Here is a 19,080-nt window from a genome sequence, read left to right as displayed (position 1 = left end):
ACAGAGAAGAGAAGAGGGAGGAAGGAGACAGAGGAAGCCAGGAGGATAAAGGGGGGAATCAAAAGGAGAGAGACAGATCCAGCCAGTGATCTGTTCCCTAAGTGTTCTCCGCAGTCTGGAACATATGAAGAGATTCACAGAGTTGGGTAGAGAAGAGAAGGGGGAGGGAAGAGATAGAGGCAACCTGGTGGAGAAAAAGGAGAGTCCAAAGAGGGAGAGAGCAATCCAGCCAGTAATCTCGCTCCCAAGTAAAAATGAGTACTGAAGATTGGGTTCTTAAAGGTACAAAATTGATAACAAATACCAAAAAGTAAAGATTAAAAATCTAGAGTAGAGGTTAGATTCTCAAAAATACAATATTAAAGAAAAGAACAAAGTCACAAAAATTATAAAATGTATATATATGAAGTTTGCTTTAAAAATATGGTCTTTTTTTTGCAAAGTAATAGCAGGTTATAAAAATGAAAATTAAAGATATAATAGAGGACTTGAAATTTTTTTTAATTTTTTAAATTAAAAAAATGATAATAGTAAAAATATGTCTAGGAATTTCTCTGGTGTTGTTGTGGACTGTGTAGGGTCAGTTCATTTTTAGATAGTTCCTTGATCCGGCTTAACTTCTCAATATCTATATGCCCATTCCTATGTAGTCGGTTCTAACTGCAGGGTTTTAATCTATTACAACTGTCACTTCCAAAGCGGTTCCCTCTGTTCATTTTAGCTTCTGTTTGCTGGCCTCCTCAGTGTCTAATTTCCACCCTGACACGAGGGGTCAGTGGTGGTCCCTTTTTTTAGGCTCACTTGTTCAGTCGTGCTGCGGGGAGGGAGGAGCATGGCAAACAAATATCACTGGTGTCTGTAGGGAGTGCTCCCAGTGTCTCGGCCACACTGGTTTGCCCCACTCACGGCATGAGTCCTTTCCCAGTCTACACTGCTCAGGTTCTAGGTGCTCTGCCAGGAACTGTCTCAGGCCAGTCCTGGGTTGAGTGCACCTCCCAGGTCAAAGCCGCTCAGGTTCAGGTTCTCGGGTACTCCACAAAGGCACAGACTTGATTAGGCCTGTGTTTTGTGCCCTTCCCTGGTCCATGCAGCTCAGGTGGACAGGTGCTTGGTGAGCTGCGACTTACCACCTCCCCGTCCCAGCTGCTCAGTTTTCTGGGTATACAACAGGCACGCCTTCTCAGGTGTGCCCTATGTCTCCTCTGGGGAGCTGATTGGCTGCGACCCTCCCGACGGATGTCGACCTTCCAGAATCCCAACGAAGCCTGCTTGCAGTTTGGTAGATGATGCCTCTCTGGGGCTGTAATTGCCCCCTTCCGGCTCTGGCTGCCCTCACCTGCCTGTCTGGGACGGGGCGGTGGGGGGGCCGTGTGCCGGTCCGCAGCCAGCTAGCTCTGCTCAGTCCTTTGTTCTGTGAGCGGGCCTGGCATTGTTTTAGGTTAGGGCTTTTTGAAGGATAGCTATCCCACAGTCTGGTTTGCTATCTCAAGTTAGTTCCCTCAGATTGCCCTCTGGCCGTTCGGACCCTTTACTTACTCTAAGCAGTGCAGCCTGCTTCTCCATGGGGGGTTGCCTTAGGCACATACGTAATCTGTGGGTTTTAATTATTTATTTATTTTTCCTCCCGGTTATGTTGCCCTCTGAGGTTCCAAGGCTCGCCACAGATTCGCCAATGAGAGTGTTTCCTGGTGTTTGGAAACTTCTCTCTTTTTTAAGATTCCCTTCCTGGGATGGGTCTCCGTCCCTCCCTCATTTGTCTCTCTTTTTATCTTTTATATTTTTTTCCCTACCTCCTTTCAAAGACAATGGGCTGCCTTTCTGGGTGCCTGATGTCCTCTGCCAGCATTCAGAAGTTGTTTTGTGGAATTTACTCAGCGTTCAAATGTTCTTTCGATGAATTTGTGGGGGAGAAAGTGGTCTCCCCATCCTATTCCTCCGCCATCTTAGGACTGCCCCCTAACTTGGCATTGTTAAAAGGTGATTTATTTTACATACACGATTATCTTTCTAGGTATCTAAAGCTTATCCTGTGTGTGTCAGAGTTAATAAAAAAATTTTTATGGGCATCTTTCTTTGGTTAAACAGAAAATACGGAATGTAGTATAGTAATTTCTTCATGAATCAGGTTCATCCTGATAAAAAGGTTCATTGTAGTCTGTGGTAATATCACCTCTGCCAGTCTGTCCCAACCCACTGTGTTCTGTGCTCCCCTAATTTGATTCTAGGTGCTCAACCAGTCATTTTCTCTATTTCTGTATTAGTGACAGCTACTCCTTCCTTTTCTTGGTTGCTATGGGTTGAGAAGATAGGTTAGCAGACTTTTGTTTATAATCATGTATTAAATAAGAATCTAAAGGGGAGGGGCATGGATAGTGGTAGAAGACTTAAGAGATACAAACTACCATGTATAAAGTAAGTAAGCTACATGGATATATTGTACAACACAGGGAATATAGACAATATTTAAAAATAGTTATTAATGGAATTTAACATTTAAAAGTTGGGAGTCAATATATTGTAAGCCTAAGACTTACATTATTGTATTGAGGTACAGTATTGTACCTCAACTATACTTCAATAAAAAAGGAATGATAATTATGTGATACGATGTAGGTATTAGTGAATGTTACAGAATCATTGCATTATATAAAGTCCCTTTCATGTTAGGGAATCATATAGCATTATATAAATGTATCAAATCAACATATCACACACTTTAAACTTATGCAATGTTATATTTCTATTATCTCACAATTTTAAAATTTTAATTAGCAGTAGCAGTATTTTTTTTAAAGACTGAAAGGATATCAGCAATGGAAATGACAGAAAAAAAGAATCTATGTTTTCTGTGAGAATCAAAGAGTGAAATTCAAGATTTTAATGCTGAAATACTGTGATAGTTAGGAATCTTAAGTCAACTCTTTACCTGCTGTGCCATCAGGAAGCCCTAGTAACAGTTTACTAGTTAGGTTAATAGTAGAAAATATGCATAAAATTCATAAGGTTATATAGCAAGTTATAACAAAGAAGTTTATTGTGGTAAAGTGTTTGGATGTTTGCTATAATACTGATTGATTTTAAATTACTAATATTGATAACTCTCTATCATCTCCCCCTTCCCCCAAGAATTCTAGTTCACAGTTAATCAAGAAAGTGGCAGTGGCACCTGTTAAACAGTTGGCACAAGGAGGAACTTCTGTGGTAACCTCTGTTCCAAAGCCTTCCCCAGTGCAAGTAAGTTGTGACTTGTGGTCATGTGAACCCTGGTTATATTCTCATATTTTGTTATTATTTATTGTTAGCTATTTCCTGAAGAGAACAATCCACTGATACATGAGGACACTTACTAAACTGGGAACTGTTGAAAGTATGGGAAACACAAGATGAACATGGTATATATTTTTGGAATATCATGTTTATTTGAATATTAAATTAATACAAGATGTGTTTAATGTTTATGTGTCCCAGGGTCTGTAAACAGGTGCTGGGACAGAATTTTGGTGTCTGGGATGTTTATAAAGGATTGATAGCTGTGGAAGGGAAGGAGAATAGGAGTTTGAACTAAATGCAGGCCCAATAATGCCTTGGTCACCCTGATGGGGAACTCTGGAGCAAGTGTGGCCTGTCAAGAGTTGTCTCACTGAGTGCCACCTTGGTTGGGTGAACCACAATTCCCCCTCTGTGATCAGTCACTGGATGTGGACTCTCCAGGGAGAGTTGTGTTCATGGCAAGATAATGCTCTGTAGCTGAGACAGATTCTGAAGGAACTGACAACTGTCATCTCTCTAAATAGCATCCCCAACAGCTAGGATAACACACATCTTTCTTTGTGATGGTATATCACAGTCTTCTCCTTGAAGCATTGGGACCTATGTCCTCATACATGTTGGAAACCAACTCTCCTTGGATTCTAATAGGTTTCTTCCTTGGGGAAGCAGAGAAGAGGAAGTTAGTAGGGTGGACTAAAGTCCCCACTGCTGCAGCTGACATCATCATTTCCCTCCACCATCCATTCTGGATTCCTCCCACTCTTAACTACCAATTCTGTTGGGTCTTAACTGGTAGTGTGATCAGACTTTTATCCCTGAGGGATCTGAGGTCCAAACTGCAGTCTTTTTTATTTTTTTTAATAAGTTTGTTTATTTCTTTATGGTTGTGCTGGGTCTTCATTGCTGTGTGTGGGCTCTTCTCTAGTTGCTGGGCACAGACAGGCTTCTCATTGTGGTGGCTTCTCTTGCTGTGGAGCACAGGCTCTAGGGTGTGTAGGCTTCAATAATCGTGACACGTGGGCTCAGTAGTTGGGATCCCTGGGCTCTAGAGCACAAGCTCAGTAGTTGTGGTGCACGGGCTTAGTTGTTCCACAGCATGTGGGATCTTCCTGGATCAGGAATCAAACCCGTGTCTCCTGCATTGGCAGGTGGATTCTTTACCACTGAGCCACCAGGGAAGCCCCACCACAGCCTTTTTAGGCAAGAGTTGTGGCACTTGTCCATTTATCGCCGTAACTGGACAAGGAAATAACCAAGAGCCAGTAAGTGAATCACCTGGATTCACTGCATAAACTCCTTGACCTTCACTGTATAAAAGGAACCACCCTATTCCAGATGTCAGGTCTGTTACCGCCGTCATGGTAACGATTCTTCTCTTTCCTGCTGGTTGGTAGATAATGCGACCTTGAAGTCCCATGAGGCAGCCGTAGTGTCTGCTTCCTAGGGGCTCCTGTTGCGTTCTTTGGTGAAAGCGTGCACACTGTGGGCAGGAATGGAAAGCACAGAGACCCCCAGTGGGTTTGGGGAGTAATAGTAAGTAGATCCAGTCATCCTTCTACTCTTTGATTTTTTGGTTTTTCATGTTTTTGTCCATATAAAATTTTTTTATTCAGTGAGTACACCTAAGTCTTAGAAGATGGAGGATGGAATTCTGTCTTCATAGAGTATTATCTTTGAGTTCGCATTTCACCTGGTTTCTGCAGGCTTTTCTAAACTAAGCAGGCAGCTTCTGGATCCTGCCAGATATGACACAATCAGTGGATCCCATGGTCATGGGACCACTGTTGTCCTTCCTTTGCTGTATAGAAGGTACATCTTCCTGGAACATGTTATGTGAAATCCCATGCTGTAGATCAAACATGGTGTTTAAGGTTTCAAAATTGTTTAACCATATTAGTTCCTCTAACATTAGAGATGATGAGCAGTGAATCTTTTTTCTTTTACCCAATAATGGCTACCATTTATTGAGCACTTAATATGTTGACCACTGTAAGTGTTTTACATCCTTCTCCTCACTTCAGTTCGTCCTGTGACGACTCTATGAGGAAGTATCATCTCCATTTCATGTGTGTGAAAATAGGTTTAGAGAAGTTAGGAAATTTGCATGATTTCTGCTAATACGTAGCAGAGAGCCATTTGAGTCAAGGTCTCTGTCTGACTCTGGAAACTGTTCTTTATTACTTCTGTGCTGATTGTCCCAAACTACTAGGTTCCCCCAAAACTTAGGTTATTTATTCTAAGGAGATCATTGGGCCAAAGAGCATGAATTTAGGCCTATTGATGTCTGCTCTGTATTGTAAGAAGTAATTATGTTTCTTAAAAGGAGATTTTGTTTTGATGATCAGTCAGATGTGGACACCAAATACCACCACAGGGAGGTATATGAAAGTAAAGAGATTTACTATACTGACAGGTCTTAGAAGAGGGGACATGGCACGCCATGCAGGGGGGCGTGTGGGAGGAGGCCTGGGGCAGGCTCGACCAAACAGGTGGTATCCTGAGAGAGAATGAGGACTTGGGGGGCAAGTGGCTTTGTTGAGAGTTCCTATGGATTGAATTTCACTGGTGTGTTTGAATGGCACTAGGTCACAGTCAGGAGGGCAGAAAGAGAGTTTGTAGGAGGAACCAGCCTTATCACACTGGATCACCTGGTCACCTGGGTGAGGTGTTCACAGCCTGTTTGTGGGACATTGAGACATCAGGAAAATATGAAATTGAAGAATTTATAAGATTATTCTAGGAAAGATTTTCTCTTCTGCAGTACTTGGGTATATCATTTCTTTTATCTTTTTGAAAAATATTCATCTATTTATTTTGGACATGCTGGGTGTGTCTTCGTTGCTGCGTGGGCTCTTCTCTAGTTGCGGCAAGCAGGGGCTACTCTTCATTGCAGTGTGCAGGCTTCTCTTGTTGCAGAGCACCGGCCCTAGGAGCACAGGCTTTAGCAGTTTTGGCACATGGGCTCAGCAGTTGTGGCATGTGGCCTTAGTTGCTCTACAGCAGGTGGATTCTTGCTGGACTAGGAGTCAAACCTGTGTCCCTTGCATTAGCAGGTGGATTCTTATCCACTGAGCCACCAGGGAAATCCTATCCGTTTTTTAAATTGTATCTATTTCTTAGAGATTTAGTACATGTAGTTATTCCAAAATGATATATATATATGTGTTGTTTCATTCTTTTCTGCCATTGCTCTTTCCATGTAGTGTGTGCATAACTTTTCTTAATTTAGACTGATGCATATTTTAAGCTGGGTCACTCCTTAGTGGTAGGCTAAAGCAGTAGAAATATCAGTGAATTAGTGAATAATATCTGTGTCCACTTTGAGAGGTCAGTCAGTTCAGTCATTCAGTCATGTCTGACTCTTTGCGACCCCATGAACCACAGCATGCCAGGCCTCCCTGTCCATCACCAACTCTGAGAGTTTACCCAAACTCATGTCCATTGAGTCGGTGATGCCATCCAGCCGTCTCATCCACTGTTGTCCTCTTCTCCTCCTGCCCTCAATCTTTCCCAGCATCAGGGTCTTTTCAAATGAGTCAGCTCTTCGCATCAGGTGGCCAAAGTATTGGAGTTTCAGCTTCAACATCAGTCCTTCCAGTGAACACCCAGGACTGATCTCCTTTAGGATGGATTGGTTGGATCTCCTTGCAATCCAAGGGACTCTAAAGAGTCTTCTCCAACACCATAATTCAAAAGCATCAATTCTTCGACACTCACCTTTCTTTATAGTCCAACTCTCACATCCATACATGACTACTGGAAAAACCATAGCCTTGACTAGACGGACCTTTGTTGACAAAATAATGTCTCTTCTTTTTAATATGCTGTGTAGGTTGGTCATAACTTTCCTTCCAAGGATTAAGCGTTTTTTAATTTCATGGCTGCAATCACCATCTGCAGTGATTTTGGAGCCCCAAAAAATAGTCAGCCACTGTTTCCCATTTCCCCATCTATTTGCCATGAAGTGACAAGACTGGATGCCATGTTCTTAGTTTTCTGAATGTTTGAGCTTTAAACCAACTTTTTCACTCTCCTCTTTCACTTTCATCAAGAGGCTTTTTAGTTCCTCTTCACTTTCTGCCATAAGGGTGGTGTCATCTGCATATCTGAGGTTATTGATATTTCTCCCAGCAATCTTGATTCCAGCTTGTGCTTCTTCCCACCTAGCGATTCTCATAATGTACTCTGCATATAAGTAAATAAGCAGGGTGACAATATAGCCTTGACATACTCCTTTCCCAATTTGGAACCAGTCTGTTGTTCCATGTCCAGTTCTAACTGTTGCTTCCTGACCTGCATACAGATTTCTCAAGAGGCAGGTCAGGTGGTCTGGTATTCCCATCTCTTTCAGAATTTCCCACAGTTTATTATGATCCCAGTTTTTGGCATTTTTTTAGAAATGAGGGTCTAGAACCCGGATGACTGTCTGTAGTCTGTTAAATTTGCATACAATTCATTTCACTGACTATGTATAACTGATTTTTCACAATTTGTTTTACATATACCCAAGCTTTTTTCTCTCCTGTCTCCTAGACATGCCTATCAGTGCCAGTGTGGTCTTGAAAAGCATGGCAATAGCATAGCCTGGTCTGCTGCTGCTGCTGCTAAGTCACTTCAGTCGTGTCCAACTCTGTGCGACACCATAGATGGGCAGCCCACCAGGCTCCCCCATCCCTGGGATTCTCCAGGCAAGAACACTGGAGTGGGTTGCCGTTTCTTTCTCCAATGCGTGAAAGTGAAAAGTAAAAGTGAAGTGGCCCAGTCATGTCCGACTCTTAGCGACCCCATGGACTGGAGCCTACCAGGCTCGTCCATCCATGGGATTTTCCAGGCAAGAGTACTGGAGTGGGTTGCCATTGCCTTCTCCTGCCTGGTCTAGCATATGCAAAGTTAATGATTAACACAGTTCATCCATTAGAGCAGTGTGATTACACATAGCGTAAGGCAGGGATCGTGTAACTCCATGCCTCTTAAGAGGTGCAAGTATCAGGTGAGGTACAGGTAGTAGCTATATTAGAAAGAGTTACAAAGGACAGATTTTGTGCTGGAGACAGGATAAAATATTGACAAGGAAAGTAGAAACGCTATAAATGCTTCTACTCACAAAAAATAGGACTCTTCCTGAGATTTTCCTTATTTTGCTTCATAAAGAAAAGGGACAGTAGTACCCCGACGAACTTCTCTCATCAGTCCTAAAGCTGAAGTTCAACATCACTTTCTTAAATATAGTAGTACAGAGAATTAATGGCAGAGTACAAAACATTCACTGAAGAAGGAGTATGTATTTACTGTCTGTAAACCTAAAAAAGTTTATTAGAAAATCTCCAGGATTCAGAGGAAACTGCATAGTACTTTATCTCAATATGGTTGTCTCAAATATTTATTATCCAATTTGTGATTTCTTGTATTTAACTTTTTATCCTGCAGGTGGTGCTGTAATCACTCCTCTTCATTTAATAGAGGCTAGAAGAAACAACTGAGATTCTTTTCCATGTGAAAATAACACAATCACATAATATTTGTTATTACAAATTTCAAAAATATTACTTCTCTATTAAGTCTGCATAAAAATGGCTTATCTGAATATAAGATGATCAGTAGATCTCACAGCTTTGTACTTACTAAAAAGCAGAATATTGCAGAATAGGAAATTCTGTATTTTCATACAAAAACTTACTATTTCAGATCATTTTTGGAGACATATTAATATGTTTAAGGACTGTGCGCTTGGCACTGTTTTTTAAAAACAATCCCAAGATAGTAGGTACTGTTGCTATCCTTGTTTTCTTACAGACAGGAATCAAGAAGGTTAGCAAGATGAAGTAACTTACCTGAAGTGGATGCTTGGGTGTCAATGAAAAATAGGTAGTTAATGAAACCCAGAAATGAAACCTAAAAATAGGTGAGAATGAAACCCAGAGGTACTAGAGTCCAGATCTGGTAAATGATTTTACATTGCCTTAGACTGCTGCTGCTAAGTCACTTCAGTCGTGTCCGACTCTGTGCGACCCCATAGACGGCAGCCCACCAGGCTCCTCCGTCCCTGGAATTCTCCAGGCAAGAACACTGGAGTGGGTTGCCATTTCCTTCTCCATGCCTTAGACTAGCAAGGCAGTCAAGTGGATGCATCTGTAGTCTTAAGTGTGAAATGAGGCACCCACGTGATACACAGCATAGTAACGCGTATCTCAGTGTCTGCTGCTTTTAATTTCAGTCTGTGGCTGTGCCAACCAACGTGGTCACAGTTACTCCTATAAAGCCCGTGAATACTGTAACAACCCTGAAGCCTTCAAGGGTGGGAACAGCATCTGCCCCTTCAAATGAGCTCAATCTCAAAACAGAGAACTTGGCCTCTGCTCAGGCTAACCTTTCTCCGGTAAGCTCTCACTTGCACCTTACGTAAATCAAGCGCTCTACACGTTTTCTTAAATCCTGTTTTCTAGCCAACATTTGTGAGTGTTTATATTTCTGTATTTAGACGATGCTAGAAAATGTGAAGAAATGTAAGAACTTCCTCGCAATGTTAATAAAACTAGCGTGTAGTGGATCCCAGTCCCCGGAGATGGGGCAGAATGTGAAGACGTTGGTAGAGCAACTTTTGGTAAGTTCGAACTATAAAAGCTCTGTAAGAATCCATACAACTGGTTTTAAGGGGGGAATAAATATATACTTTTAAGTGAAGTTTATCTTAAATGGATTTTTGGATAAACTTTACGTTTGCTTCTTGAAAGCTCTGTAATGATATAAACCTTAGAGTCGTAAACCTTGTCTATCGGGTCATTGCCCTGTATCAATGGGGGTTGGTTTTAAGAGCCACTGTAGATACCAAAATCCCCGGATGCTCAAGTCCCATAGTTGACCCTCCCTGTCTGTGGGCTCCGCATCTGCGGATTCTACCAGTCACGGGTTGTAAATCTTGTAGTAGCCCATCCTTAACTGGTTGAATCTGGATGCGATTCTGCGCACACGGAACGCGGGGATCCAGAGGGCAGAGTGTGTATTACTTTTTGTTTGCTAGTCTTGCTTCTCTTAGCCTAAAGACAGCTTTGGAGAGAAGGTTGACTCTTTTGTTTTTTGGTCAGATAAAGGGAATATTTGGCCTCATGGAAAGAGGTGGTTGAGAAAGTACTTTGAGAGCTTTTCTCCAGATCATTATAGGTATTCTTTATAGTCCACTGGTTTATCTTGTACCTTGAATGGATTTTTCACCCATGTATGATTTTTGTAACAGCTCACATTTGGTCATCTGGAAAATAACTGGTTCAGTGGGTTGAATAGATCTTCCAAATGTTGACAGATCTGTTTTTTAAAGTATCAAAAAATCATACTTATAATCTAACAATCACATCAGAAAATTTTTTCAGTACAGAGAAGCTGTCAAACTCAGGATTATGGTTACACATTTTCCAAAATTTTAATTTTGGCTTGAGAGCTCTGATTTTTATCATTAGCAGCAAAAACTGACAGTTGTTTTCCTTACAGTGACAGGTTTGGTTCATTTTGTTTCTTTTTTTTTTTTTCCTTTTGAGAGGATGTGTCTCAAAATACCCTAGTGTGAATAACCACAGCTGGTTTGATATTCTTTCCGGTAAACCAAAAGGAAAAAACCAACAAAACACAGCTAATTCAGCTAGCAGCTCATTGGAAAAGTGCTTTTCCTTGAGTATCTTACTTTGGCCTGCTCTGTATGTGGTTCCCAGTAGGTTACAAGCAGTATTTTTAAAAGACGGTTACTAAAGTGTTGAGATTTGGTAAAATTAAATATTACTGTTTGGTCAAAGACATTTCTGAGTGGAACTGGTTCTGTTTTTTGTTTTTTTTCCTGTACTTGCTTTGCAGTGTAGAATATGACAGCTATTTAAAACTGCCAGCAGTTTTATTCAGTGTTGCTTTTGTACCATTGGTGCAAATCTCAGCACAGTGAAAAAGGCCCAAAAATGATTAGTTATTAATGTGAGAATAATTTAGACCTCATGGACCCCTGCAATGTTTAGAGTCCAAAGTGGCATGGAAGGGTCCCTAAGCCCTTTGAAACAACAGCATGTATATTTGTGGCCTTGTAATAGCATTCTAAAAACACAGTCTAGTCAGAGTTAAAGTAATTTAAAAATTGGAAAGGCAAAACAAAACAAAATCCCAAGCCCCCACACCAGGTAACTTTTCAGTTTTCTGCCCTAAGTAATGTAGGACTCCTGTGTTTTTACTTCTTAGTTTGTTCTTAACAGACTGTGGTCTTAATACTGTCACCTTGCCATTTAGCCAGCTCTCATCTCACTTTCACTTTGCTTACTGAGATCTTAAAAAAATAATAATTGCTTCATTGTATTCTATATTAAAAAAGCATCTGTTTATTCACTTTGTAGGGGACATAAAAAAAACCCACCTGTATTTAATGATAGACTTTGACTTTATCACTGTTGGAAGCTTGCTATATCTCCAGTTATGAATTACACACTTTTCCTCTTGTAAAATATTTGTAAACCTAAAAGTGTTTTTTCTATTCTTCAGGATGCAAAAATTGAAGCAGAAGAGTTTACTAGACAACTGTATGTTGAACTCAAGTCTTCACCTCAGCCTCACCTAGTTCCTTTCCTTAAGGTAAAGTTATGTGTTACTTTGAAGAAATTGTTTGGATTGGATTACTTAAAAGTAATTTAAAATCTGAATATTTCAATATGACAGCAACTTAATATGAAGATAGTAACAGTAGGAGAAACCTCTCAGGGCTGTTGCAATCTGTAAAGCACGTTTATAATCCATATTCTTTGGATTGGAACATGCTGAGAAAACAAAAGTAACATCTTCATCAATATAACTTAATGATTATATTATTTAGTGCTTGTATCCTGAAAGATTCTTAACTTAAAAAAAGTAGGGTCTCTTCTTTGTCCTATTGTTTCTTAATGTCAGAAATAGTCAACCTCATGGTGCCAAATTTAGTGGGAAAACTGTTATATTTTGGGTTAGGGAAAGCTATTATCTTTAAAAATTAATTTATAATGTTAGACATTCTCTCCTCTAAGATTTATTGAATTAAATAGATTTTGATGGAGAACAATATCTTTGATAACAAGAGCTTTGTTTGGCAGACTGAAAAATTGTGTTCCTTTTGTATATTTAGTAGCTGGAAAAGAGTTGACTTGAAAGTTATAAATTTATTAAAGACCTGGGATTATAGTAAACCAAGAGTCCTCCCATACATTTTGAAATAACAGAATGAAGAGTTGCCTTTAGAAAAATTTGGCATGGTTGTCTAGGGGAGAGGAGTGAGACTTCGTGGAGATGAAAGAAGAGTGGGAAAGGGGTTGGGGCACCAGGCCTTCCGAAGGCTATTAAGATAGTGGAAATTGTCACCAGGAGGCTGACCATGTTAATTAGGAGGGTGCCAGATATCTGATCTGAACTGAAAGTGTTTTAGCCAGGGCAGTCTTGGTCTGGGAAGGGAAGATTAAAGAGTCAGCACAGTGCTGAACATCAGATAACATTTCCAGGTGGCCCTCATGATTGAGAAGCTGGCAGCAGTTCTTGCTTAGGTGCTTTCAGTGCAAAAGGTCTGTGACTCTAGGTGCTCTGTGTGACACTGACAACTCTGTGTAATATGAATCTATGTTTCATACTCATTGGAGACACTGTAGGGAAGAAGGGGGGGGGCAAGTAAGTACCTACTATGTGTTCTGTACTTTGCTAGCTACTTCTGTTTTTTTTTAATTTGCATTGTTTGGATTTAATTTTCCATTTTGGAGGTGAGAAAATTGTTCAAGTTAACTTTTTTTTTTTTTTTTAAGTTAACTTTTGATTAAACACACAGGCCTAGAATTTAGCCTGACTCTATGGCCTATGAAACACTACCTTGAAGTTATCAAATAAAGTTTGGGAAAATAACGTTGAGAGACTTTCTTTCCTTTGATACTATTTATAGATATATAATTGAAAATCTTCAGTTTAAAATTTTTTCAATCTTTTTAAATAAAAAAAGTAAAAGAAGTAACTAAAAGGAAAAGAAGGGAAGAGGAGCCATAGTTCTCATTTGCTTCTTAAGTAAATGTGGTCTGGCTGAATTTAAGTACCAAATCATGGAAATCTTCCAAAACAGCTCAAGAATTCACCAAAAGATAGTCTACTCACCTTCTCCTTTCTTATCTTTTTTTCTAACTTAAAAACAAAAGCAAATAAAAATCCCAGGGATGAAAAGGGAGAACCTTCTACTTTTTAGTTTAAGGTGTTCTTATTTTTTTAAGCAAGATACAAAGAGACCCCAACTTTAAGTCCAGTCAGAAAATACTCTAGCTCAATTAAGAAAATTGACCTTGTTTCTGTTTTATTTTCATGTAAAGACTGTTTCTTTTCAAAGTTTGAAAGTTATTTAACAAACAGTTTTTTTTAAGATGCTGTCCTGTAAACAAACTTGTAGATACTGAAGTTATGGGTGATCTATTAATGGGGTTTAGATAAATACAAATAAGTAGAATAAAGTATTTTATTTTACCATATAATATTTGATACCAAATTGATAACTACGGTCTATAAGCTTAATACTGAGACATAATACTTTTTGAAAAATGCGGCGCTTTGGAGCTTTATTTATATCCTGGATATTGACAGAAGGTAAATGATTGATAACAGATTTCCTCAGCTGAAACATTATACTTTTTATGTTGTCGAGATATGACACACAAAGTAGTTCTATTTTACTAGAGCTCACTTACTCAGTTATCAGTGTTGTTGTTTTTTTCCTTTCCTGTTTCTAGAAAAGTGTGATTGCCTTACGACAACTGATGCCCAACGCCCAGAGCTTTATTCAGCAGTGCGTTCAGCAGACTTCTAGCGAGGTGGTCCCTACTACCTGTACCACAACATCAACGCCTTCTCCCGTGGTAACAACGGCAGCTTCCTCCATCCAGGCTGAGAAGCCTGTTGTTGGTGGTTCGGAAGCAGCGGTGCCTGGAGTTGTGTCCGTACAAACTCTGAAACCACTTGCTGGTCCAGTGGGAGCAAAAACTGGAGTCGTGACTCTTCACTCTGTGGGTCCGGCTGCTGTGCCTGGAGGGACAACAGCTGGAGCTGTCGTGCTGCAGACTCCAAAACCTCTGGTGACATCCCTGCAGAACACGGTGACAGCCCTGCAGAACACGGTGACAGCAGTCTCTCTGCAGCCTGAAAAGCCGGTTGTCTCCGGGACAGCAGTGACACTGGCGCTCCCCTCGGTACCTTTTGGAAAAACCTCAGCAGCAGCTGTTTGCATTCCATCCGTGAAACCCATTCTTACTTCCGCTGGGACCACGTCCGACAAGCCCGCCCTTGGCCCTCCACTCCAAATCAAACTCGCGCAGCCAGGCCCCGTGCTTGCACAGCCAGCTGGTATCCCACAGGCAGTTAAAGTCAAACAACTAGTGAGTAACTTTTCATTTCTTCCTCAGTTTCTTTCGAAAAAGTCCAACATTCAGAATACTGGCAAGACTAGTAAAATCAACCCCTGTGTACCCTTGACCATGGCTGATCAGTTGGTAACGGAACACGTTGGCTTTGTCTCTTTCCCCTTTATTCACAGGTGCAAACACACACATAATTTTTTTCCTGAACCATTTAAGAGTTGTTTGCAGAAATTGTGACTTTGCACCATTAAATACCATGTACCTCTTACGGAAAAGGGTTTCTTTTTCTTTGCATTAACTACAACGTACTCTCACGCATGGGAAGTTAATACAGGCACAATATTTCCTTTGTTGTCCTAATAAGTTCCTTCATAGCTAGTTTGCTTCCTGATGTTGTTTCTAGTAAAAAATTGCTTATTACCCTTATTTGTCTTTTTTTTTTTCATACTCCCTTAATCTAGAACAGTTCTCAGCCTTTTGTGGTTGTTCATTGTGTTGTAATAATTTTAAGTGCTTGGGGCTACTTGTTTTTCAAAATATCCTTTTGTGTTATCATTTCCTCAAGATTAGATTCAGATTAAATATTTTTGGTAGGCTTGTTACTAATACATAGGTGATGTTATGGTAACATTTCTTTTAAAAATTGCTAAGGAGAGAAGGTGGCAATGAAGGGAGGAGATGAGTAAGCAGTGGTGTTTTCTCCTGAACTCTGTAAGTTGGGAAGGTCTTGGGTAAAAGAACTTGGGTGAAATCTGCACTGTTTATGTATTCGTGTTTAGATAAACCTTACTCAAGACAAGTTTTATCAGAAGACTGAAAGTACTGTTAAGCTGTGGGAGACAGTACATGGTGAATTAATTGAAAATTATGTTTTTTTAATAAAGTTCTCACATACCTAGTCCTATAGTAGAACTAACTGTTCTTTTTTGATTTTTGGTGATTGCACTTGTTCTTTATAAACCTCCATGTTAACGGCTATGTTTTGAGTCTCTTTGTTTTAGTGTTTTCTGCTTTTTTGGAGTAGTAAAATCTAAGTAAACTTCGCAGCCTTGTTTATGTGATCAGAACAGAACATTAGTATCTGTGGGTGATGGTCTTTGAGGCAGAGGGCAAACCTTGGGTGTAGAATGAAGGTGTAGAATGAAGGAGGAAAGATCAATTTGGACAGTAGTCACTTTTTTTTTTTCATCCCTTCCTACTCTGGCTCTGATTTTCAAGTGGAAAAATGAACCTGCCTCATTATGTTTCTCTTGGGTGTCTGAATCTAATCTAAGAGATAAAAGCTTCTTTAGAAGCAGTGATTCTTAAACCTCTCTCTGAACAGCCAGGTTTGGGAGATGCTGAAACCGTAAATGCCCCAGTGGAAGGTTGCTTTTGGTAACACTGGAGAGAATGGAAACCCTAAATGTCCCAGTGGAAGGTCACTTTTGGTAACACTGGAGAGAATGGGGATCCTCTCTATGTGTCATAGCTGATTCTTGAATCAGTGCTCATCTTTATTGAAAATCTCTAGCATATTCACCCCTGAGTGAAATAACACTTCATGGCTACATAGAGTTTTAAAAACATATCTTGTATGTAGTATGGATTTTGAAATAATTTTGATGAAGGTAAGACAGGGAGAAAACTAAGAATCCCAGAATTTTAAGGAACAATCTACTGGCACTCAACAAGCAGTAGATCTCAAAGTAGAATCCATTGTCTTTCCCATTAGATTATGGTGCTCATGGCAAGAACTTCTAGGTTTCCAGAATGTCTTGAAACAGAAAACTGTCAGGTAATAATATCTTGTGGCCTGCAGGGTGACTCAGTGGGAAAGAATCCACCTGCTATGCTGAAGGCACAGGTTCCATCCCCAAGTCAGGAAGATCTCCTCTTGGAGAAGGAAATGACAGCTCACTCCATTATTTTTGCCTGGGAAATCCCATGGACAGAGGAGCCTGGCAGGCTACAGTCCATGGGGTCACAAAAAGTTGGACATGATTTAGCAACTAAGCAACAATAATATCTTGACAGCATTTACACTTTATAAGCTTGACTTGTTATACGCTAGAAACTATTTCAATCAAGAAAAATGTAACAAAATCCATTGGTAAATTTTAGGGATTTTTAAACTTCTACTTTCATTCTTAAAAGAATGGGAATGATTTAGTTTTCTTATGAATTCTGCTTTCTTGTTTGGCCTTTGTTTCCATTTTAGTCAACAGATTTAATGTCAGTATTCCTATCTTCCTGTTTAAAACAGCAAAAACCAGAGCAGCTAGACTCTGAAGATGCATTGTAACCTGTTTTACAGCAGAGTTTTACCTGGGGCACAAAACAGCATAAGCTGTTCTATATGGTAATGCCACAGAGAGGATTGAACTTGAATGCTCTTTCTAATCAACTAATTTAGAAAATTAGTATTACTTAGGTTTGAAATAGTATTACTCAGGTAGTTTAAGAATATCATCAGTGAATTCATTACAGACCATAGTCCAGTTTAATCCTAGGTTGAAGCGAGGAGGAAAACACTCAGGGAGCTAGAAACAAGATGGTAATAATGCAGCTTATAAGAAACATGGTGAATAATTATTTAAAGTGTGAGAGTGCAATGCTGGATCAAATCTGTGGTCCATAGAACTCAGGATGCAGCCTCCAGTGATGGTCTGAACAATGCAAATGTGACTGTGTTGTTCAGTGTCAGGTGTAAACGTTTGTGTGGTTTATTTCCTTTAATAATCATGAATTTAAAAATTCCCATTAGTACTTTATCCTTTTCTAGCTGGTATAGATTTTTCTGAAGAATTCTATAGGTTTTCTTCCTTCTTAATAAGATGTTTTAAATGTCACACTTTTAAGTTACAAGAAGCTTCTTAACCTACCATTGCAGGATTTAGTTTTATCATAGATATTTCCCTTATTTCAGATGTTATTTCCTCAGGTGACTGTATTACTTGCATTTCTTTCTTACAGAATTGTAGACATTTGATAAACAAGTGGCCAAGTACATTCAACAAATCATTGTCCAACTACTATTGTTTTGTGGATATAAGAGAAAAACAACTAATTAGTACATTATTAATGTGGTAATTTTCAGTTTTATTATACTGAAGTGAAACTGATCTCCTAAAATAAATGAACCCAGAATATTAGGAAAGATGTGTTGTTGTTGAATAGTATTTTTGTCTCATAGCTAACTAATTATTTTGAAGGAGAACCATAATGTATAGGAAACAAAACAAGGATTATTGTTTTATTGAGTCAGGTGGTTCACTCTCAGTTTCTTATTGGACTGACCTAGATCTAGGCTTGAGTAATCAGTTTGTGGGTTTTTTTTTTTCTCCCCTTTTCTTGCATGCTGTTAAAAGAGTGAGAGGAGAGGTAGAATTCAGTTGTTGATTGTAATCCCACTAAGATAGGACTAGTGAAAGTTTGGGTGAAGAGACTGAGTCCAAGTAAGGCCTACTGCCTTTTATTTGCCATATATAATTAGAAATTGCATAGAAAAATCTACATGGGCTATAATTAAGTCAGAGTTTACATAACAGTAGTCTTAACATAGGTTGATTAATGCCAGCTCATTTAAATTTACTTGAAGAATATATATTTTTTTAGGTTTTATTTTGATATGGGGGCATCAGAATTCACGGAAAATAAATTATTGAAACTATATTTACAGTGTTTATGTTGTCTTACTTTTGCCTTATTCAAGAAAATGTTTTATTATGAAAATTTCCAAACATAGCAAAGTTGAAGTTTATCATGAACACTGTATACCAACCACCTAGATTCTACTGTTTACAGTTACTCTACTTGATTTATCCATTCATCAATTATCTTAACTTTTAATACATTTCAAAGCCTTCTTCCTAAAATATTTTATTATTAATGTGCATATCATTAACTGCCAATCAATATTTCTTTACTCTTTTCGTATTTTTAGCTGAAAGGTATATACAATGACATGTACAAATTTAAATCTATCGTTGGATAAATTCTGACAATGCTTAAAAGAAAGTTAAAGTGTTACTTTAGTGGCTTAGTTCATGTCCGACTCTTTGAGAGTCCATGGCTCCTCTGTCCATGGAATTCTCCAGACAAGAATACTGGGGTGGGTTGCCATTCCCTTCTCCAGGGGATCTTCCTGACCCAGGGATCATACCCAGGTCTCCCACATTGCGGGCAGATTCTTTACCGTCAGAGCCACAAGGGAAGCCCCTTGACGATGCTTACCTCTGTAACTCAAATCTGCTTTTCAAGATATAGAGTGTTACCATCACCTTGAAGTTTCCTTCTCTTCCTTCCCAGTCTGTCTCTACCTGCCTACCTCCAGAACCACTGACTCTTCTAATAATAGCTCTTTGTTTTGCTTGCCAAGTAGGAGCAGATCTATCATCCTTGGACCAATTTCCATCTCTCTTAATAGCAGTCTCTGTTATATGCCTCATATTAGAGT

At 39.5% G+C, this 19,080-nt stretch overlaps 1 protein-coding gene across 1 annotated transcript in view; it reads left to right on the top strand.

Annotated features, from left to right (window-relative positions):
• TAF4B (TATA-box binding protein associated factor 4b) overlaps nt 1-19,080 on the top strand; it is a 98,623-nt gene that overhangs the window by 15,803 nt on the left and 63,740 nt on the right. Inside the window, exons 3-7 of the mRNA XM_052660514.1 lie at nt 3,127-3,234; nt 9,485-9,646; nt 9,749-9,871; nt 11,779-11,868; nt 14,019-14,660. Coding sequence (XP_052516474.1) covers nt 3,127-3,234; nt 9,485-9,646; nt 9,749-9,871; nt 11,779-11,868; nt 14,019-14,660 — 1,125 coding nt within the window. The remainder of the gene's footprint in view (nt 1-3,126; nt 3,235-9,484; nt 9,647-9,748; nt 9,872-11,778; nt 11,869-14,018; nt 14,661-19,080) is intronic.

The sequence above is a fragment of the Budorcas taxicolor genome, chromosome 22, assembly GCF_023091745.1.
Source record: "Budorcas taxicolor isolate Tak-1 chromosome 22, Takin1.1, whole genome shotgun sequence".
Taxonomy (NCBI): domain Eukaryota; kingdom Metazoa; phylum Chordata; class Mammalia; order Artiodactyla; family Bovidae; genus Budorcas; species Budorcas taxicolor.
This window is presented reverse-complemented; position numbering and strand designations above follow the sequence as displayed.